The sequence below is a fragment of the Balaenoptera ricei genome, chromosome 13 (assembly GCF_028023285.1).
Source record: "Balaenoptera ricei isolate mBalRic1 chromosome 13, mBalRic1.hap2, whole genome shotgun sequence".
In the NCBI taxonomy this organism is placed as follows: domain Eukaryota; kingdom Metazoa; phylum Chordata; class Mammalia; order Artiodactyla; family Balaenopteridae; genus Balaenoptera; species Balaenoptera ricei.
Window position 1 is genome coordinate 94,770,982 of NC_082651.1, and position 23,415 is coordinate 94,794,396.

Genomic DNA, 23,415 nt, shown 5'->3' on the forward strand with positions numbered 1-23,415 from the left:
CAAGATTTTGATTCTAACATAGACAGTGGGGGATATCAAGGATCAGAGTCTTCCAATACAGGCTGAAACCAATCTTGACACAAGTGATGTTTGTATTCAGAGGCAAAAGTAAGTTCTTGTGGGTATTGAAGAAGCAAGCGCTAGTCTCAGAGCATCTATACACGGATACACTCTCTAGGAAGAGTTTCAGGTTAGCAGGACCATGCATGAGATTTACAACCAGAGGGCACATCAGTCATTCTCCTCTGTCCCCCTGGGTGAAGGTAGAAACTCCAAGCCCTCTGCACACATCTGTAAGGGGAACCCACTGGGTGCGTCATTGGTGCTGAATCTTCCTCCTCACTCAATAACTGCATTTCACCGTCCTCCTCTGACCTGGCTGGAGAGGCCCAACCACAGAAGATATGAAGGAAATTCTCCTCTTTCTACATGACACAGGATGCTTACTGTCCTTAAAAGGCAACAATACCTCTTCATGTCTTTGATAGTGTGTCCTGGAAAATGGACTCACCCCCAATAGCACCACAAATGAAAAACCAGAGACTGCCCCCTTTTTCTTGGAGCTTCTCTACCTCAAAAGTGTTAAGAATTTAACTCCTTGAAGTGACAGTCTGGGAACTCCAGCCCTGAAGATTCCTATCTGCTCTGTGCTCTAACCCAAAGAGATAAGAAAAACAGATCATAGTATTGTTCATTCCTCATTTTCAGAGAGTAAACTAGGCTAAGAGAGACAGGTGGCCTGTCCAAGACACACAACCAGTGAACAGAAGAGATGAGACTTGGACCCACCTCTTCCAACTCCACCCCGGGGTCTCTCCACTCTTCCAGACTAGACCTTGGGAGACTAAGACCTTGGAGAATTCGTCCAAAGGGAAGCAAGAACTTGCCCTTCCCCAGGTCCTACAGGCCTGATTGAGCTATGTGAAACCCAGTAAAAAGTTAAAAATTCATTAATATTGGTTAGTTGCTTTAAAGAAAATTTGTCTAAAACTCATATGTATGGAATCCTTGTGATGGACTGAATTATGTCCACTCAAAACATATATGTTGGGACTTCCCTGGTGGCACAGTGGATAAGACTCGTGCTCCCAATGCAGGGGGCCTGGGTTCGATCCCTGTTCAGGGAACTAGATCCCACATGCATGCCGTAACTAAGAGTTCTCATGCCACAACTAAGGAGCCACATGCTGCAATTAAGGAGCTGGTGAGCTGCAACTAAGGAGCCGTGGAGCTGCAACTAAGGAGCCCACCTGCCACAACTAAGACCCCATGCAACCAATTAAATAAATATTGTAAAAATTTAAAATATATATATATATATATATGTTGAAGCCCTGGCCCCCAAAGTGACTGTAAGGTTATATATCCAAATGGAAGAATCAAATATCACTGGGCCATAACAACTTTGCTGAAGACAAAAAATCAGGAGACCTGGTTCTGGCCCTAAATGCCCCGGGATCTAAGGGTGAGATAAGAAAGCCTCCACAGGGCCTTTCAGTTCTAAAGTTCTGGTGTTCTAGAAGGGCTTAGGAAAGAGACCAATGGAAGGTTTTGAAACATGCTAAACATACTTCTTTTCCCTTCCTGACACTGCTCTATGAGAATGACATTCTTGAAGGACGGGGGAAGCGTTTCACACAGATTCACCCACTTCACCTTCACAGAGATTCTGCAATGTAGATAATATTTTTTAAATGCAGAAATGGGTTGAGAGAGGGTTAAAAAAATAACTTGCCCAAGGTCACACAGCTAGTACGTGAAGGCGTCTGGCCCAACGCATGTCTCTCAGGTCCCAAAAGGAGCCGATCGTCCACCCAGCGCGTGTTTCCCTGCGTGGAACTGAACTGAGAAACGTGAGCGCGGCTACCGGGCCTACCCTCGCGGTCCTGCGCTGGCGCAGGGGCGCCCTTCGCGGGGCGTGTCCTCCCGTTCCGGAGGTTCCCAGAGAGGAGGCGGCGCTGGCTCACGGGGCAGCTCGCCCAGTCTCCGGGCAGGGAGAGGGAGGGAGTGCGGCCGCGGGAGCGGGATGGAGACCAGCAGCCCGCGGCCCCCGGGGCCCAGCCCCGGCCCCGCGCCGGGCCTGGACGCCCGGCTGGGCGTGGACACGCGCCTCTGGGCCAAGGTGCTCTTCAGCGCGCTCTACTCGCTCATCTTCGCGCTGGGCACGGCGGGCAATGCGCTGTCCGTGCACGTGGTGCTGAAGGCGCGGGCCGGGCCCCCCGGGCGCCTGCGCTGCCACGTGCTCAGCCTGGCGCTCTCCGCCCTGCTGCTGCTGCTGGTCGGCGTGCCCATGGAGCTCTACAACTTCGTGTGGTTCCACTACCCCTGGGTCTTCGGCGACCTGGGCTGCCGCGCCTACTATTTCGTGCGCGAGCTGTGCGCCTACGCCACGGTGCTCAGCGTGGCCAGCCTGAGCGCCGAGCGCTGCCTGGCCGTCTGCCAGCCGCTGCGCGCCCGAAGCCTGCTGACGCCGCGCAGGACCCGCCGCCTGCTGTCCCTCGTCTGGGCCGCCTCGCTCGGCCTGGCCCTGCCCATGGCAATCGTCATGGGGCAGAAGCACGAGCTGGAGACGGCCGGCGGGCAGCCGGAGCCCGCCTCGCGCGTGTGCACCGTGCTGGTTAGCCGTACCACGCTGCAGGTCTTCATCCAGGTAAGCGGGAGGGGCGACCCTACAGCCTGTGTTTTCACCTCTCAAACTGGAGACCAGTCAGGAAGTTGGGTCTCATTGCCCCTTTTTACAAAGGACTTGTGGAGAGACTTGGCTAAAGTGAAACACTAAGAGAAGTCCAAACAAGAATGCAATATTGCCATTTGCAGCAACATGGATGGACCTAGAGATTATCACACTAAATGAAGTCAGAGAAAGACAAATATTATATGGTATCGCTTATATGTGGAATCTAAAACATAATACAAATGAATATATATACAAAACAGAAACAGACTCTCAGACATAGAAAACAAATTTATGGTTACCAAAGGGGAAAGGGAGGGGAGAGGGATAAATTAGGAGTATGCAATTAACAGATAAAAACTACTATATATAAAATAGGTAAGCAACAAGGATTTGCTGTATAGCACAGGGAACTATATTCAACATCTTGTAATAACCTATATGGAAAATAAAAAAATATATGTATGTATGTATAACTGAATCACTTTGCTGTATACCTCAAACTAACAAACAGTATTGTAAATCAACTATACCTCAATAAAAAAAATAATAAAGAAAGAGAAGTCCAGATTTGAATTCAAAATTAACTCTGAAGTCTTCTCACTCCTGCAGGAGTGGTGAGCAAATGTGACGGGGTATAAGAATTACCCTGAGAGCAGGTAAAAATATAGATTTCAGGACCCACCCTAGGCTTCTGCTTTTTTATTATCACCAAAACTAGTCATCTTTAGCCCCGCGACAAGAACATGAAAGAACAACTAGTTTATTGGGACGTTGTGCAGATATAAAAAGAGGCCTGAACATTCAACATTAATGAAGGGTTTCAAAAGAAATACACATATCCACTGCAGCCTTACTGAGAATATGGAAAAATGTGAAGTTAAACCCAATAAGAAAACATTCCACTTGCTTTCAAAGTGGCTTACTATGGTCCCTATAAGGAGAATTACTCAAAGCTGTCTAGGCAGGATCCCTAATTTTTAGAAAATCCACTTCCTATATCAGACATTTTTGCAAGTTGTCCCATTCCTTACCCCAGTCTGGACCTGATGATAAAGGAGACCAAAACAACAAACACCAAAACCCACCAACAGTAACCATACTAATGGAACTGGTCCTGCAGGGAATCAAGGCAGCCGTCAGAATAAGGGAGCCCACTGACAACAGTGGGAGTGGCTCCTCCTAGCGCTGCACCAGGTGGACTAATTGTGACCTCAGACCTCAGCGGTCTGCCCACATGCTGCCTGCGCCAGCCCTGGCCCAAGCACCTCCCGGCCACAGGGCAGCACGGGGCAGCACTCATCTACCTCCCAGCAGCCCAGCTGCCTCCGGATTGTGAGCTGCAGGGAATCAGTCAGCAGAACAGTCAGTGCACTACTGCTCCTGCCCGAGGCCTGACCGCCCGGCTCCCGCTGCACACTGCTGTGGCCCCGCCAATGGACTAACAGCCCCAGGCTCAAAGGACCTGGTTGTCAAGTTCCACCACGCAGTTCACAGACTGGGGCAGTGGCTTCCAGGCTGTACTTATTTTGGAGTTAGGCCTGAGAGAGGAAAAAGTGTCAAGCAATGTTTGTGCTGCAGATATGCTACTTTCAACGTTTACTTTACTGGTACGGACCAACCAATGCGATGAAAGCCATGAAGCGTTCGCGGGCCAAGCTTTTGACATTATATGTAGTGAATTCTTTCAGTGTACCAGTGTTGTCTGACAAATGGTATATGTCAAAAATGTTTCACGTGAGATGTACAGTCTGTGTTAACACAACAAAATAACCAGACTCAAATTATTTCGGCCCACCTTTCTTTTTAGTGTCTTATCAGTGAGTGGATTCATTATCCACATGAATCAATGCTTTTTGACCAAGGAAACTGCTCAGAGTTTTTGAAAGTAGAAAAAGCTGCAAGGCCATACCTTGTTTTACTGCTCTTAGCTTTATTGTGTTTTTTACAAATTGAAGGTTTGTGGCAACCCTGAGTTGAGCAAGTCTATCAGCGCCATTCTTCCAGCAGCGTTTGCTCATTTCATGTCTGTGTCATATTTTGGTAATTCTCGCAATATTTCAAATAAAGATTATGACAGCAATAAAGATTATGACACACTGAAGGCTCAGGTGATGGTTAGCAATTTTTAGTAATAGAGTGTTTTTACATTAATGTATGTACATTGGTTTTTTTAGACATAATGCTATTCCACACTTAATAGACGACAGTATAGGGTAAACATAACTTTCATATGCACTAGGAAACAAAAAAATTTGTGTGACTTGAATTTATTGCAATATTCACTTTATTGCAGTGGTCTGGAACCAAACCCGCAATATCTCCAGGTATGCCTTGATATTCTTCTAGAAAGATCTCAAAGGTCCCAAAGATTAATTACTAACTTATGAATATATGTTTTACCTTCAATTTCTGTCTTGACTGGTACTAAAGTTACAGCTTGATAGTAAGTATATTGTCAATAAAAACCTGTTTGGTTCCACAACAAACTTAAAATGATTGTCATGTAGAGTGTTTTATTTTCCTCTAGGTGTTGCTGACTTGTGAGCATGCATTAAGATGAAAAAAGCCTGAATGATAACTCCTTAAAAAGGTGCAGCACCCAATTGAGACATGTTGTGATGATTTTTTTTTTTTTTTTTTGTCCTGGCCGCACACTTGCGGGATCTTAGTTCCCTGATCGGGATGGAACCCATGCCCCCTGCGGTGGAAGCGCAGAGTCCTAACCAGTGCACTGCCAGGGAAGTCCCCATTTTTTTTGCACTGATTTTAAAGTGCTATTAAAATGTTTCATTTTTTTTCAATGTTTGCAAAGGGAAAGAACTGAGGAGGAGAAAACCCTATAACACATGTATTTTGAATTTGAAAAATTAAACATTTAAAACACAAGGTATATAAACTTGTTTTTCATAAATCAAAAAACATCAAATAATAACACAAGACCTATAATGTAAAACAGCTGCTCCCTCCCTGCTCCTCCATGCTCTGACTTCTAGTCTCTGATCTGGAGGCAGCCACCGTCCACTCTTACGTAACTCCCGCTACATTTTGCCTACATTTTCCAAAGAATACGCCTGCTTTATCTGTCAGCCTTAAATTTATCCACTGACTTCTACCTGTAGAAAATGAATACGTCATTCTTTTACATTCCCATCCCTGCCCTCCACACCCCACATTCACACACACTTCCTCTCACCATCCTTTCAGTATAATTATGTCATGGTATTTGGTTAGATTCATGGTCAATATTTATTTTATTGTGACTATGTAAAATTCTTCACTGATGAGCCAGGTTGTATATTTTTGGGTTTTGTCCTTTCCAATATTACAATATTATCTCCAGTATTCGTTTTCCTTGCAGTTAATGATGAATAGCCTTTTTTCCCTCTCATTTGCTTAGTTTCCTATCTATTTCTAACTCATTTTTCCTTCTCTACCAGAAGTATAAATACTATTTCAATATGTTCAGACCCATGAGGTAATCTACCAGCTTCATCTTGTATTCTTCAGTCATCCCTGGAGCCCTATCTTCTGCTCCAGCCTCACTGGGTGCACAGCTGGCACCTTGCCAATGTCACCCCATCTCTCTGCTCCTCTGTGGGACACTGATTTAGGGATCCCAGCTCTCCCTCTGTATTTGTTCATAACCTTATTTTGATGGAACATATGCTCTTGTAACCTCCTGCGACCTGAAAGAAAGTTCGTAGAAGGTAAAAAAATTTTTAAGAATTTGCATGTCTGAAAATGTTTCATTTTATCCTTACGTTTCTCATAATATGGCTGGGCAGAAAGTTATAAGATGGAAATCATTTTCCTCACACATTGTGAAGCATCACTGTTATTTTCTAGCTTCTTCCACTGTTGCTTTGAGTGAGTCTAACGCCATTCTGGTTCCCCATCCTTTGTATGTGCCGTTTTATCCCTTTGGAAGCTTTCAAGACTTTCTCTTTGTCTCCAGGTGCTAAAATTCATAAGAACATGCCTTGACGTGGATTTATTTTCATTCATTGTTCTGAGTAGCTAAGCGCTTTTCAGTCTAGAAGCTCATATTCCTCCATTTTGGTAAATCTTTCTTAAATGTGGTTTTGGTTGTGTGTTTTGTTGTTGTTGTTATAATTTCCTCCCCTCTGTTTTCTCTATTCTTTTTCTTTCTAGAATGGCTATTACTTAGATGGTGAGCATCCTAAACCTCCCAAATTTTCTTATCTTTTCTCTTCTATTTTCATTGCTCTCTCCTTTCTGAGAATTTTCTCGACTTCCTCTTGTAAACCTGCTGTCACCACACCCCTGCCACACACCCCCTCTCCTGCTGCTACAGATTCCTGGGCCCTTGGGCCCGGCCTGATGACCAGCGAGTATCACTGAGCCTTGGTGATACCTCCATAACCTTTGGAATTACCTTTTCCAGGTGAATGTGCTGGTGTCCTTTGTGCTCCCCTTGGCATTAACTGCTTTCCTCAGCGGGGTCACCGTGAGCCACCTGGAGGCCCTGTGCTCCCAGGGGCCATCCCCTTCTGCCCCCGGCAGCTCTGCCCCCAGCCACCTGAAGCTAATGAGCGAGGAGAGGAGGACACTGGCCCTGGGAGGCCAGGCCGCCCTGGTGAGACACAAGGACTCCGGCCGGACCCGTGGCCTCCGGCGCAGCATCCAAGGTCTCAGTTAAGTGCCCGGTAACACCGCCCAGAGAGGGAGGGCCAGATCCAGGGCTGCCTCCACCAATACCTGGCCACGTGACCTTGAGCAAGTTACTGCCTCCCTCTAGCACTCAGTTTTCTCTTTGCCCCGGGGAGTTATATAGTCACCAATAGGCTTCTGTAAGGTGCAGCAGTAGAATTAAAGGAAAGAATGGGAATTGTGCACGTGAACCCCCCATCTGCTCCAGGGAGTGGCGCACAGAGACAAGCAGATGCCTGGCTGCTTTTCAGGGCGTCTGGCCATACAGATGGACGCGAGGAGCAAATGTAGTTAAGGACCCACAGACCAGCAACAGTGGACTCAGACCAGCTGGGTCTCCAAATCCAGCTCTCCACTAACTCTCTACTGTTCCTAAAGTGACATCGATCAGTGTGTTTGCTTTTCTAAGTATCTGGGCAAACTTGGCTTTGTAAGGGCAACTTTAAAGGCACAGGAAAACAGAGGTCTTTCCAAGCACCTGCTGTGATCCAGGAACTCACGACGGTCTGGGAGGATGGAGTAAGGGAGAGGGTCTCCTCTGTCATCAATGCCACGGTCTTGTGGGCAGGACCAAAATATAAGAGGCAAGGGCAATGTGCTGTGACAAGTAACAAGGGCAGCACATGAAGGGCCTGGATTTCCTTCCACAGACAACGGGCCGTCATGGAAGGAGCTGGTGTCCAGAATTGCTCTTGAGATATATGTGCTCAGCAGTCTTATAGAGGACAGGCTATCCAAGTTTGAGAAGTTTGCTTCTCAAACTTCTGTGTGCACAAGAATGATGTGAACAGTTGTTAAGACGCAGACCACTGGCCCCCAATCCAGAGACTCTGATTCAGCCGGTCTGGGATGTGCCTGAGATCTTACGTTTCTAACAAGTTCCCAGCTGAGGTGGACACTGCTGGTCCAGGGGCCACAGTGGAGTAGAGAGAGAATGGGTTTGCCACTCAGGGCAGGAGTAGAAGAAAGGAAGGGAAGAGGGAGAAGGCTGGGGACAATGGGGCCACTTAGGAGACTGCTGTCATAGTCCGGTGGAGGGACGACAAGGGCCCCTTAGAGTGGGCACAGGGGAAGTGAGGAAGAAGGAATGGAGAGGGAGATGTTAGGGAGAAGCTGTTTAATAGATTGGATCTTGGGGGTAATGGAAAAAGAAGAAGACTCTGTGGCTTATGACGTGAGTGCCAGATGGATGGTGGTGCCATCCATCAATCAGAAAAAGGGATAGAAGAGGGAGGGGACTTATAAGGCAGAAGGACATTTGAGTTCTGTTGTCCACGCAGTCAGACAACCAAGTGGGAATATCCAGCCCTGAGTTGGGAGTATTTTCTAGTGGCCAGGAGCTTATAGATATTGTAGCAGTTTCTAGAAGCATGTCAGTGGACAGGTCAGGATTAAAGACATTCACTCAGAGGACAGGGTAACACCAGGTTTGGGGACAGAGCCAGGTAAGGGTGTGTCAGATAACCTCAAAGTCCCCTTCCAACCCCTAGACTCCAGGAGCAAGTTCAAGGGAAATGCTCTCGTCACCTTGGGCAGCTTCCTCCCCAGAGATGGCGTAACTGCTATGTGTTTCCTGTCTGTCTGTCTCTCCCCGGTCCTGCAGGAGCCATCCTGGCTGTGTATGTCGTCTGCTGGATGCCGTACCATGCCCGCAGGCTCATGTACTGCTACGTCCCTGACAACGGGTGGACCGAGTGAGTGAGGGGAGGAGCCCCAGCACACAGGGAGGGGCCGCCGGGAGGGGCCAGGGCTGCCTCTGCTCTCTGGAGGGACCCCCAGTTGCTGGGTTCCCCGGAACTCTGGCCTCCTTTCTATCTGGTCCTGCCCAGTCTGTTATCCCAAAGGCTCCCAGCTCAGGGTGGGGAACAGAGCATGATCCAGAAACCTCTCTGAACTGGTCAGGCCACGTGAGTGGTAGTCATGGTTATGGGCATCCTGACTTCAGGACGGAGAGCGGCCTACAGGTAGGGAGCGGGGGAAAGGCCATGTTCGTACAAGGAGAGAGGGAAGAAGCCTCAGAGCTGTGATTCCATGAGCTAACAGAGGCCCCTTAGAGACCAGACCATGCACACCCTTTTTACGACACGACTGGAGAAAAGCAAAGCAGAGAATCCCTTATCTTCCTTTTGGAAATCACTATGCCTCGATCATAAGGGAAAGTCAAACATCTGAGAGGACAGCGATCCCATGTGGCCTCCAAGGAGATAGCTGTGTCAACAGATGGCTCCTTCTCGAGAGCTGCTAGTGTCCCCCCCGACCCCCACGTGCACACACATGCACACACGCAGCCGCTCCCACGGCGACAAGGGGCGCAGCTTCTCAGAAGGACTTTCTCCTCTTAGTGAAGCCGCATCTCCTTGACCGCACCCAGCAGCACGAGGCTCCCAGTGTCTCAGCGGGCCGGCCAGTGGCCCCCGTCCACCAGCAGGTGTGCCCTTCACTGTGCAGGTGACCGGGCCGGGCGGCCAGGAACAGGGACTCAAAGGCTGGGCGGAGCAAGTCAGCCAAGGGCAGCTGGTGTGATGGAACGTCTCTTGCATTCACACTGAGCTTCCCGATAGCAGGAAGCAGGCCTTCCTCACCCAGCCGTGTGGAAGGGGAGACACTCCCAGCAGGAAGGGGAGGATGCCACGGGCAGGCGGCAGGCCCCCTAACCTGCCTTCCGGGTTTCTCTTCCAGCAAGCTCTACGATTTCTATCACTACTTCTACCTGGTGACAAACACGCTTTTCTACGTCAGCTCGGCGGTGACCCCTGTGCTGTACAATGCTGTGTCCTCCTCCTTCAGAAAACTCTTCCTGGAAGCCCTCAGCTCCCTGTGTCGAGAGCACCAGCCCATGGAGCTATTCCCCCCGGGGGCCCCGGAGCCCCGCCCTAGTGGACACAGCCTCCGGCTCTGGGGCTCCCCCAGGAACCCTGGCCTGGATGAAATCGAAGAATGAGCAGAGTAACACTGGCTGCACCGCCATCTAGCATTCAGATGAGCAATTCCATCACTAATAACTCAAGCCCTGCCGTCAGGCGGACCTGCAGGGACCCCCGGCTCTGCCACTTACCAGCTGCGTACCTGCAGGCAAGTCACTTACACCTCTCAGCCTCAGTCTCCTCATCTGTATGATGGAGATGAATAGTACCCATCTTTCCTGTTGTCTGAAGATTAAACGCTTAGCACAGTGCCTGGTGCATAATAAAGAATATATTTTCGCTGGCATTATTTTTGTTGCTATTGTTATTACTATTATTATTATTGTTATTGCTGTTTTTCTGCTCTCCTGAATTTCCGCAAATGACAAATCAACAGTGCCCAGAGCTGACTGCCTTGTTAGATCACATGGGCTGTAGTAAAATCGTCCAGTCGCTCCAAGTAAGGGAGCAGCTGTTCACCCCAGGAGCGTTCTGTGGGCTCTAGAGAGCCTGGAGTCACCAGCTGCCCTCTCTGGCCTTGGGCCTGTGTGTCTGCCTGACGTGAGGCAGCCGGTACAGCCGTGGGACGACGGCAGGGCTGCCTGCTCTGGAGAACAGCCCCACAGACGTGCTCTGGCCAGCAGTGTTCGGAAAGGTTGCATTTCCATTCTTTTTGTCAGAGCAGGCTCCCTCCATTTCCCCGCAGGCCTCGGCCCCTCTCCTGCCTGCACAGGGCCAAGTCCTGCTTGACGCGGCCAGCCTTGCTCCTGAAGGCTTGTGAGGCCTGAGCCCAGAGAGAAAGGGTGGTTTTCCTGTCTGTTGCCATTGAAGCCACAGATCTGCAAAGGGGCAGGAAGAGAAAAGTGAAGCGCAGAGCAGAAGGGCCAAGAAAAGGTTTCTGGGGCTTCCCTGGTGGCGCAGTGGTTAAGAATCTGCCCGCCAATGCAGGGGACACGGGTTCGAGCCCTGGTCTGGGAAGATCCCACATGCTGCGGAGCAACTAAGCCCGTGCGCCACAGCTACTGAGCCTGCGCTCTAGAGCCCGCGAGCCACAACTACTGAAGCCCGCGTGCCACAACTACTGAAGCCACGCGCCTAGAGCCCGTGCTCCACAACAAGAGAAGCCACCGCCATGAGAAGCCCGCGCACCACAACGAAGAGTAGCCCCTGCTCACGCAGCTAGAGAAAAGCCCGCGCCATAGCAACGAAGACCCAACGCAGCCAAAAATAAATAAATAAATAAAATTTAAAAAGAAAAAAGGTTCTTTCTGATTAACTATGCTGACGCTTCCCTGAACTCCGCCCATCACTCACCCTGGTCCCCAGTCCTGGAACCAGCACCTGTGCACACACATCACGGGCAAACGTCACACAGATACATCCCACAAACATCACGCACACACACATACACGCCACACACCTCACACACACTACACGCACACACGCCTGGGCGAGTACCCTGTTGGAGGTGAGAAGCTAGAGCAGGCAAAGGAAGACAGGAAAGGTGGCCAGGAGGAAGGCCCAGCCCGGGCACACGGCCTGGGGTGCTGTGCGGTGGCCACTGCATGACCGGGAGGTGACCGTCCCGGCCCCCAGCCCCCAAGCCCTTGAGAAAAGGCCAGAGGCGATGACAACACACTTCAGAGAGAGCCTACACAGAGCCCACCACCCTCCTTGTCAGGGAGAGGAAGGGCCACCTGGAAAGAAGGAGCCACACCGTGCTGGTCTTGGGAACCTCTCGTCAGGCGGCTCTGAGGGTCGGGCACGAGATCGCCCGGTGGATGGAAGAGGACGGACTCCAGACCGACACGTGGAGGGTGGGCACCCCCTCTCTGCCCTGTGTGCCTGGGCTCCGCCGCACTGGCTGAGGATCCCTGTGGGCTGACCTTAAAGGCCCATCTCTGGAGCTCCTTAGTGAAGGCGGGGGAGGGCACCCTCCTTCATTCTAGCGAAAGCTCACAGAGCACCGTGAAGTAGGAAAGAGCAAGAAGCGGCTCAAAATACAAACTTTGGTGCAGCTCCATTAGGGGGTACAGAAGCAATTGAATCAGCAGGGTCCAGTCGGCCCAGGACTCGGGCCCCGGCCTGGGGCAGACCTGGTTTGGGGCCTGGCCTCATCACTTGGATGAGCCCACCCCGGGCAGAGGAATTTCCCTGAGCCTGTTTTTTCATCTATAAAACTGGTGGAGCAAAAGCCCTTAAATCCAGTTTTTAAAAATAATTTAGATCAGCAAAAACTGACTTGGATTTGAAGCAATGTACAGCCCTTAGTTATCCTTCTTCATAGAAGTATATGTACATTTTGCTGCAGAAACGTGAATGTGTTTGATTACGGGATGCTCCAAGTTCCTGCGTGTCAGCTCGGGCTGCCCTCACCAAACAACACAGACTGGGGGACTTACACAACAGACGTTTATTTTCTCCCAGCTTTGGAGGCTGCAAAGATCAAGGTGCTGACAAGTTTATATTTCATTCTGAGGTTTCTCCTGGCTAGTGGGCAGCGGCCATCTTGCTGTGTGTCCACATGACCTTTGTGCATGTGTTGGGGGAGAGAGAGAGCTCTCAGGCGTCTCTTCTTACAAGGACATTAATCCTGCTGGATCAGGGCCCCATCTTTATGACCTCATTATGATGAACTTACTTCATCAGTAATTAACCTGAATTACTTCCTTAGAGGCCCCATGTCCAGATACAGCCACAGTGGGGGTTATGCCTTCAACATATGAATTTTGAGGGATGCCAATATTAAGTCCATAACACCCTGTTCGGGTTGCTGTGGTCAGTGGTATATGAACCATGTTACTTTTCAAAAAGTCAAATACTCTGAATTGCAAAATATTGATACATCTGATCCCAAGGGTTTCAGATCAGAGATTATGCATATATAGTACCTAATAATCAATGTGTAATGATGAAATGAGAAAGAATGAAAAGCTCCTATCACAGTGCCTGGCATACAGTAAATGCCCAATAAATACTAGGTGTCACTATTGTCATTGTCATCACTCTAGACCTCAAACTGGGTAAAACCTGGTAACTGGGTAAACCCTTACAGGAGGCCCTGTGAATAGCAAAGAACAGCAGGACCAAAATTTAAAGAAAAACATATTGAGAAAACAATTTAAGAAAACATGAACGATACATAAGGAGTGACTTTACATGTTATCCAAAGATCTCATGCAAATCATTAAGGAAAACACCAAGACCTCAAAGGCCAAGAAACACACCAGAGGAAATACGTTCAGCCTCAAAAGTTCCTAAAGAAACAACAATCAAAACAATAGTGATGCAACATTTTATCGTGAATACATTAATTTCAAAATGTCAATGACAAGAGCCCATATTGCCACCAGAAACCAGGTGTGACCAATGTGCTCAGACAGTGGAGGGAGAGAAAATCAGAGTGCCCTCCTAGAAAGGAAACAGACAAGAAATTTTGGAAGCTAGAGAAATGTTCAAAAACTTAGAGCCTATGTTTCACCTGCTGGAATTTTCCTTTAAGGCAGTTTGCCAAGGAAGAAAAGCCCCTCTGTGGGCACACAGGTGTGTTGCCATGCTCTTCATGGGGCATTTACCAGCAGGCTGGAAACACTGTTATTACTTTTGTCATTTCACATGTGGGGAAATGGAAGCAAAGAGAGGTTAAGACAAGTCTTGCCCCATTACTCGGAAACTCAGACTCAGGACAGGTACGCCCCGCTGCATCACACTGCTTCCCAAGAGTCTGATGACAAAAGATGATAAGAAACTAAAGGCTCAGCCTTAAGGAATCGAATGATTCATGATCATCTATTCAAACAAATCCTATGTGTTAGGCCACGATAAACAAATAATAAGACGTACTTAGCCGTATAAACATATTGTGGTTTTACTATTAACTAAACAGGGAAACAGAATGCAAAATTACAGTATGCACAAGTCATTCCGATTCAGAGAAAAGGTCTAGAATGAGGCACTTAGAAGATGGTGAGCTTGCTCTGGAGGCATGAGTGACCTAAGAATAAGGGTGGTTTCTGCCACCTTCATCCCAGGATCTGAGTTTAGTGCCTGGCACGCAGCAGACACTCAGAAATGTCTGGTAGAAAAAGGACTATGAAACTTTCTTTTTTTTTTCCCTAATTTGTTGGCATAACGTTGTTTGTATAATATCTAAATAACAAATTTCAAATAGAAATCAAATTCCCCTTGCTGGGGCCCCAGGTAGAAGCACTGGGCATTGACTAAATAAAGCACCTGCAGTCCAGGCTCAGACAGGCCTGGAGATGAATCCTGCCTCTGTCACTTGTCAGCAAATTCCTTCACCTGCTGGGGCCTCCTGCCCACATCTGTGAAACAGACATGATAACAACTATCCTCTGGATGTGAAGAATTAAATGACATCAAACATGAAAAAATGCTTGGAAAAGTGTGTATGTAGCACTTAAAGAGCTCAATGGGTAGTAGCCGTTATTAATATAAAGGGAAGCTCTTGGCTCCTGAATGCAGCCTATCTTTACAATTCTGTATTTTTTAAATTTATTTATTTAATTTATTTATTTTTGGCTGCGTTGGGTCTTCGTTGCTGCACGCGGGCTTTCTCTAGTTGCGGTGAGGAGGGGCTACTCTTCGTTGCAGTGCGCGGGCTTCTCACTGCGGTGGCTTCTCTTGTTGTGGAGCGTGGGCTCTAGGCACGTGGGCTTCAGTAGTTGCAGCACGGAGGCTCAGTAGTTGTGGCTCGTGGGCTCTAGAGCACAGGCTCAGTAGTTGTGGCGCATGGGCTTAGTTGCTCCGCGTCATGTGGGATCTTCCCGGACGAGGGATTGAACCCGTGTCCCCTGCACTGGCGGGCGGATTCTTAACCACTGCGCCCCCAACCAGGGAAGTCCTACAATTCTGTGTTTTAAAAAAATAAGCTATATCTATTTGTGTGGTTGTTTGGTCTACTTGTTTGCCTGCTTGGCCAAGATCAAGAGACCCCAAAAGTGTTCCTTTCCTAAGTCTTAGTCTTATAGCCACAACAACCTCATACCAGGATCCTAGGAAGCCTTTGCCAAACTTTGCCAAACTTTGAAAGATGAAGTATGCATTGCCCACCTGTGTTGATTTCCTAGGGCTTGCATGTAACAAAGTGCCACAAGGTAGTGGGCTTAAAACAACAGAAATTTATCCTCTCACAGTTCTGGAAGCTACAAGCTCAGTATCAAGGTGTCAGCCGGCTATGCCCTCCTAAGGCTCTAGTGAAGAATCCTTCCTTGTCTCCCAGCTTCTGTTGGTTCCCAGCAATCCCTGGAATTCTTTAGTTTGTAGATTGATCACTCCAGTCTCTGTCTCCACGGCCCCATGGTGTTCTCCCTGTTTCTCTTTATTGTCTTCTTATAAAGACACCAGTCACACTGGATTAGGGCCCCACTTCACTCCAATATGACCTCATCTCAACTAATTACATCACAACAACCCTATTTCCAATTAAACTCACATTCTGAACGACTGGGGGTTACAACTTCAGTATATCTTTTTGGGAGACACAATTCAACTCACAACACCACCCAAAGCCCACCCTTCTTGGTAGGGTGGATTGCCACCCCTAGGAAACACCCTTTCATAGAGCAAAAGATCCTAAGAGAGAAAAATTGGTGCTCGCCTGAGTTCTAGAAGAAAGGCAAAAGGAAACTGGGACAGTCTATTCGGTGAATGACAAATGCAGTCTTAGAATTTCTGTTTCTTCTCTAGACCTGAAGGGCTTGAAAACTCTGCACTGGCCTTCCCAACTGGTTTGCTAATTAAAATGATAATTCCTTCTGAGCTGGAAGTCTGCCTAAGCAAGTAGACTGAAAAAGAAACAGCAGCCGTAGACACTGGACTTGCCCTTGGTTCATGGTTTTCCCTTAAAGAAGAGCTGTCTGCAGAATCTGAAGCCAGACGTGGGAGGTTTCATGCAAACTTCTTTATTGAAAGTGGTTTCTAAACCTTAATGCTGGGATTGCCTAGACTCTGGATGGCACATAATGTGGTGCATTTGGTACATGCTTGAATCCAGCACCACATTCAACAGGCAACCCAGTGAGAAAATTCTGGATCAGTATTTTTTATTGCACACAGAGTCTTAGGAGCCAACAGTGCCTTCTAATATACAGCATTTGGGGGAAGTAAATAACTCAAGATAGCACACAGCTGTGATGTTAGTGAAACCATCCTTACACCTGCAGGCATGAATCTAGATTTGTTCTGTCACTTGAGAGGTGTGTGATCTCAGACAAGTCACTTAGCCTCTCTGAGCCCTAGTTTCTTACTCTGTAAAATGATACCAATGATATCGACTTCAAGTGTGATTGTGACGACTAAATGAAATAATGGACAATTAGCCATCTAGTAAAATGCCTAACCATAGTAGATGCTCAAGAAAGTTTGCTACTCACTGTTGCTGATTTCACAGCTAACATAGTCTCCAGGGAGCTGGATGACTTGGCAAAGGAGCCAAGCAAGGCATGAACCCAAGTCTCCCGATTTCAGATTCCGTGCCCTCTGCCACATCCTGCGTCAAGAACTCAGACATCCATATAAATGTTGCTCTTGTAGCATGATTTCTCCTCCTTTACTGCAAGAGTCGTAAATTGCTGAAAGTTTTCAGGAAAAAAAGAATCAGATTTTTGGTGTGTACTTATTATTCTTATCTGGTTTTGGGGTGACTTATATCTGGCCTTTCAGAAGTACAGGATTCCATATTTCCCAATGTTCTGGGAGAGTTTTTATTTTATGGCGGTAAAATACACATACAATTTTGGCTGTTAGTGACATTTAGCACATTCACTGTTATGCAACCCTCACTGCTATCTAGCTCCAGTCCATTTTCTGGAATTTTTATTACACAAGAATTCTCTCCTCTTTGAAGGTGAATTACTTTAGACCAAACATATTACTGTGTCAACCAACTCTCAATTCTGTGGGTCTTCTTTGTCTGCTTCTGCGACATACTAGTCTCCATTTATGATGACACAGTTTACCCACCTTCTCGTGTTTCTCACAGTTCTTTATATTTCAGAGCGATGTTGGCATGTCTACAACATGTTGGGACAGTCTCACCCCTCTGGGTAGAACTTTGAATTTTAACTTAAAATATCTCGTTGCCTGTTTTTTTTTTTTTAAACCTGGCTTAATAAAAGACAGGTTGTTTGTTTATTTATTTATGGCTGTGTTGGGTCTTCGTTTCTGCGCAAGGGCTTTCTCCAGTTGTGGCGAGCGGGGGCCACTCTTCATCGCGGTGCGCGGGCCTCTCACTGTCTCGGCCTCTCCTGTTGCGGAGAACAGGTTCCAGACGTGCAGGCTCAGTAGTTGTGGCTCACGGGCCCAGTTGCTCCGCGGCATGTGGGATCTTCCCAGACCAGGGCTCAAACCCGTGTCCCCTGCATTGGCAGGCAGATTCTCAACCACTGCGCCACCAGGGAAGCCCCCACCTATTTAATTTTTAAACATGGGAGTCCTAGTCTGATTAGCTTTCTTGACCCAATCTGAGAGCCTCAACTGTTGTTAGGTGACTTTAATTCATTTATAATTATTTTGATTATTGATAGGCTTGGATGTGTTTCCTATTTACCAAGCTTTCTTGCTGTTTATCCCCTCCCCAGCCTGCTCTTACCTCATACACTGACCTTGTCAGTGCTACCTTTCCCTTTAATGTTTTAGATATTGGACATCCTGTTTTTTCCTTCTAGCAGCTTCTCTAAAAGTTTTTAACACATATATTTAAATATTACTTTTCCATTAACATGTTAATCACTTCTGCCCCATTAAACCAGGAATTTTTGCTCAATTTCACTCACTTTATCAGTTCCTCCATCACTGACCACTCCCACCCCCAGCTCCCATGTTGGGATCAGCTAAGATAGAAGAGATTCATTCATTCATTCAATGGTCATCTCACGGTCCCTACAGTTTGCTGGGCATAATCAAGGCTCTGGGAACAGAGCAGTGGAACTGTCTCATAAAATTCCTGCTTTTGTGGGGAAAGACCAAAAAAACAAAAGACAGCTAAACAAACTGTGTTCTGTTAGTAGGTACTCTCAATCAGGGATGACCTCACTGAGGAGGTGGCCTTTGAGTAGTAAGGACCCAGTGGAAGCAAGGGAGGGACCCAAGCGGATGTGAGGGGGAGGAGCGCTCCGGGCAGAGGCGGGTGCTGGCCTGGCAGTGGCCAAGGTGGTCCAGGAGGGCCAGGCAGCTGACATGCAGTAAGCAAAGGGAGAAGTTAAGGGTCAGCAGAGATCAGGAACATCCCTTTGTACTGCCTTCTTAGAGACTTTCTCAACTGCACCTTCCAGCTGTCTCTTTCGCTCTTGAGCTGGTCTATTTCATCCGCCTACTGAGGTTTGAATTTCCAAGATCTGTACCTGATCTTGTTTTGTTCTGGATGCAATATATTCTTTTTCCCTGAACTTAATTACACTTGGTTGATGGGATTCCGTCTGCTGTATTGACTCTTCATGGAGCTCATCACCTCTCCCTCTATAACATTTCCTGTATTTTTGTTATGAGTTTTAGTTGTGCGTTTATTTCCGTACTAGGGAGCTCCTGTTTGCTATTTACTGCCTCAAGTGACTGTGGGGACAGGACACTGCGGTGGCGACAGGGTGCCGACAGCTTGTCTTCACAAAGGCCTGGGGACCCGCCCCCTGCTTGGGGCTCCACACTCCGGGCCTGAGCCTCAACCAATCCGCTGCTCAGCCCAGGTTGGTTGGGGGGTGGGGAGCGCGGCAGGGAGGGCTGGGAGGCGACTTCCCCTGTGAACGGACCCTGCCAAACGCCCAGGCCCGCTGCCTGCTTCTTTAGTCACTCGGAAGCTCAGGGCGCCCCTGAAAGCATCCTCCTGTGTGGCAGGCTTCTCTGCACGCTTTGGGCCACTGTTTCTTCCATTTCTGTCTGTCTTTTCTCTTTCAGGGATTCCTCCACATCTTAATATACCACCCTTATTTTTATGGATTTGTTCTTCTTTCCTTTCCAAAACTGTCCTTCTGTCATTCATTGAGATTTTAAGCAGGTATTAGCCCCCCAGGACTACTGGCCACACTACTTCCTCCCAAAACAATGCAACTCATTCCCAGCAAAGAAACAATCCATGCATCACAGATTCTATTTGTAAGGCTGGAAGCAAAGACAAATACTCGTTTGGTTTTTTTTCCCCAAGTTTAAATTAACCAATAAAATGGGGAAAGCAGCCCAGAAGCCGCCAGAAGCCACCATTTATAAAAGACAAGTAGAACTAAAGAAGGTAAGTTTTTATTCCAAGATAGGAATAATGACATATACAAAGTGATCATTTTAGAAACACTGATCTAAATCTTTTATACTCATGGACTTTTTTTCTTAGGGAAGAAAAGATTGACGTTAACTCTTTGGCATCATCTCTGAAAAGAATTTCTTCTCGGATTGCTATCCATTAGAGTGCTTTAAACGTCTAAGATGGATGGATGAGAGTGCATTCTGCTGATTCATTTCTGACGACCTTTAAACTCTTCCTTTGGTTACGGGCCACTCCATAAGCAATGTGGTGGGGAGATGGACCCCAGAGTCTGCCTCTGCTTCTCTCCGGCTGTGTGATCTTGGTGAGATGCGCTCTCTACATCTCAACTGTCTCATCTTTGAAATGGGAAGAATAATTCCACGCACATGGGCTGCTGGAAGGGTTAAGCAAGATCGTAACTGTGAAAGCACCTGGCCCAAGGCCCAGCCTCTAGGGGGCCCTCTAACACGCTGGTTTAAAAAACATCCCAGCACAAGCGAGAGCGTGGGCATCACAGAACATCGCTGCTGCCTTGTCTGTCCCCCTTCCTCTCCTGTCAGGGACCAAACATTCGTAAGAGAAGACAAGCGATTCAAGGAACTAAAAACTGAGCTTCAATAAATTAGAGTCAGAAGTCTAGTTCTTATCAACTATTTTCTACATCGCTTTAGTTGTTCTCATTGTTTGTTTCAAGTAAGCCATTTGGTCCTCTTTCCTTTGTAAGGCAAATTCTATTTCTCAAGGTCAATCTCTGTAACCCTAATTTCCTTCCTGAAACCCCTGTAGTTTTTAAAAGTTTCTTTTCACTTTTGCCCTTTCTAAGAGGTAGGGTATTTACCCTATACTATTTTAATAGAATCGTATCTGCTCTGAAGTGAAACTATTTGTTTTACTTTATTAAAGTCGATGCCTTTGGGCTAGCTTCTAAAAGAGTAAACTTACATAATTCTTATGAAGTGAACCTATTTCATTTTTTCTTGTCTCCAGCCTTTACAGTTAAAAGGTTCTTTTGGAATATTGCTCTGTAGTAGGTTATAGAGAAACCTACAGAGCCAACATCATATCCATCATCTGAAATGCTGGCACCTGTACAAGATAAGCCAAGGGGGATCCTTCAGAGCTAAGAGAAAAGTCAAGTCTGTCCATGGAAGCATACGGATGATGTGACAGCAGGCAAAACTTTGTTCTTCACATGATGGACTTCGACACAGGCCAAGGCAACGGGGTCTGCGCCGGAACCTAGGGGCCTTTGGTTTGAGTTCCTGCTCACTGCCCACTCATCCCCGTCGGTCTCAGTAAGTCTCGGTCCATCTCTGGGCCTCGGTTCCCTGGCACCTACCATGAGCGGGTGGCCAACAGACACCTCTGGGTCCCGTCCCAGTCCAGACACTCCGTGGTTCCTATTCTTCCTTTAGCCTCAGCAGCCTGAGGTTCTGAAGACCCCCCCTCAGATGTGTCTCCCTCAGATGTGTCGTCCGGTCAGAAAGAAGAGGGGTCGGTCCTCCTTGGCATTGGCGGTCTGGAATTCATCTCGCAGCCGAAACTGCCACTCATCTTCCAGCTCCAGGCGGACAACCGTCTGGCGGAGTGAGTTGCGGTCCTGACAGATCACACACAAGGTGGCACCTGTGTGGACAACAGCAGAGGTATGTGAAGAAAACAGGGGAGTTTCTCCAAAGGAAAGGTACCGCCTGGCTGCTATTTGCAAGAACAAAATATGCTGCTGCTTGCAAGGGAAGGACCGGATGTCCGCGTGAGCTCTTGTTTCCTTGGGGATGCTTCTTAATTCTTAGCAAGACAGTGAGATTGTGATTTGGCAGGTCTGGCAGACGAGACAACATGGAACCAAGAAACACTGGCAAAGAAGTGAGCAGAGGGGGAGAAGGAGACAGACTCGCAGGATCACAAACCAACATCCTCGGCTCCAGCCCCTGCCGGGAAGCGCCCCACCCTGCCCCTCCAGCCCAACCCTCCCTCTGCACCCATCCCAGCCGGCCACCCGCCCAGGCTCCACGCACCTCCTGACTCTCCCTCTGCTGAGGCAACGTGGATCCTCCCGCCTCTCGAAGCCTAGCGTTCATCAGTAATCATGGGTGTTCGTTCTCGCTACCTACCTCCCTACCTACACGTCCTATCCTCCTATTAGACGAAATGTTTCCCAAGAGCAGAGAATGTTGTGGAAACCTCTGACTATTTCCCCAAAGCTTATGCAACATTGGTGCTCACTAAACACCTGGTAGAGAGGAAGGTCAGAGTCAAGGCCAACCAAGGAAAAGTGAAGCTCGATTAGGGATCCCAGCTGGATTGGAAAGAATGTGTTTAAGTCACACAGAATGAATGTTTCTCACTCTCAACCACTCTAGCACGAAAACACCTACAGAGGGAGAAAGATTAGAAGAAAAGTAAAGATGCATGTGGCATCCCAAGACAAGGAAGAAGAACTCATCCACCAAGAAGGAAAAACGTCTGAGGGGATTTGCATGCTTAGGCTAAGAGCCTGGCTTGAAAAGCAACAGAAAAGTTGAAAATATCTGCTAGTCACCAAAAAGAAAGGGGCTGTGTCTTGTCTCTACGCAAACAGGTAGAGGGGGAAAGAGCTGCCCTGGGATCCCATCCCAGCCTTTTTGTGCTCCCCTGGATGGTCGGGGAAGTCACGCACTCTGAGCCTCAGTTTACCCGTTGGCAAGAAGGACTAGGGCCAGAGGTCACCTCCGCAGAGGTGCCAGGTGACGACAGCCATTCAAGTCAAGATCCACGGTAAGAGTACGGGAAGTTACCTTTCAGAAAATGAAACTTTTTCAAAAAGCCAGCTCCCACAAAAGAGTCACAGAGGTACAGCAGAAGTCCACTAAACAGGAAGTCGGAGCAGCTGATGTTTAAAGAGTGGGGCCTGGAGCTCACATAACACACAGAGATCTGAAAAGAAAGGAACCCAAGAGAAAATGTCATTTTCCATGAAATACTCCATGACATTCTGTTAGGGTTTTGCATCTAGCAAATACTAACTGCCAGGTCAGGCTCAGACTTGGAGGAACGGAAACAATATTTAATGTTATTTCCAAATCTAGATCCTAACACTCAACTCCAAGACTTATCCAGATTTATCTATTCATTAATTCATTTGAGAATCAGAAATGTTTAGCATCAGAAGTGGGTTTGATTCTTAACTTCTTATATCAGGGCCAAACCACTTCGGTCCTCTCAGCCTTTATCTTACCAGCTGTAAAGTGGGGTCATACCGGAGCCGAAGTAGTGGAGTGGTTCTAATTCCAAGTCCTGGGTTCTGACACACGTGTTTAGGAACTTCCCAGATTTGTGGACTCGACAGCGCCCCCTCTGACAGTTACCTGAGACCCCAGGTTAAGGTAGCCGTCGACGGACAGCACAGGGTGGCCGTGATTCCTCAGGGAGAGCGGGAAGAAGCGGTGGCTGTGGTGCTGCAGGAACTTCTCCAGCAGGAGCTGCGCGGGGGCCGCGAGGAGCGTGTGCTTGCTGTCGGGGGCGCAGATGTACTGGGTCGGCACGATGGCCATGGGGCTGTCAGACACCTGCGCGGGGAAGGGCGGGTGTCAGCCACTCCCAGCCACTCTGAGCAGGGGCCCGGGGCGGGCGGCCCCGTCATGGAAGGCTGTGCCGTGGAGCAGCGATGTGAGAACACATAACTTCCACGGTGAAGTTCTCCATTAAGAAAAATTAGGTTTAACCGAAGTGGGACGTGTGAAAACTGATCACGTGATTGATCAGAATCGTAGACACTGACCATTCCACGCCGAATATTGGCTGCCTGGTCTAGAAAAAAATAAGGGAATCCATGGACCTTGGGAACGTTCCCCCAAATCCAGGGATGCAAACCTCTGGGAACGACCAATCTCCCCTTGACCCCCAGACCCTATCTGCCTCCTGTCCAGCCA

General features: G+C 48.0%; 2 protein-coding genes and 1 pseudogene across 7 annotated transcripts in view; 2 read left to right on the plus strand and 1 right to left on the minus strand.

Annotated features, from left to right (window-relative positions):
* Window positions 1–2,026: 2,026 nt before the first annotated feature.
* On the plus strand, window positions 2,027–10,549 carry NTSR2 (neurotensin receptor 2). Its single transcript, XM_059943122.1, is given in 5 exon segments — window positions 2,027–2,650; window positions 7,083–7,332; window positions 8,952–9,042; window positions 10,028–10,202; window positions 10,204–10,549. Coding segments are annotated over 5 exon segments (1,257 nt in total). The 3' UTR covers window positions 10,321–10,549.
* LOC132377291 (cyclin-dependent kinase 8-like) lies at window positions 2,797–4,072 on the plus strand (annotated as a pseudogene).
* Window positions 10,550–19,555: 9,006 nt separating the features above from the next.
* Window positions 19,556–23,415, minus strand: part of GREB1 (growth regulating estrogen receptor binding 1) — a 144,678-nt gene continuing 140,818 nt past the window's right edge. For all 6 annotated transcript variants that reach the window (XM_059942199.1, XM_059942198.1, XM_059942197.1 and 3 more), the window contains exons 31-33: window positions 22,852–23,052; window positions 22,282–22,420; window positions 19,556–21,130 (exon numbers count right to left, since the gene is read on the minus strand). In XM_059942199.1, coding sequence (XP_059798182.1) covers window positions 20,967–21,130; window positions 22,282–22,420; window positions 22,852–23,052 — 504 coding nt within the window. In that variant the 3' untranslated portion in view covers window positions 19,556–20,966. The remainder of the gene's footprint in view (window positions 21,131–22,281; window positions 22,421–22,851; window positions 23,053–23,415) is intronic.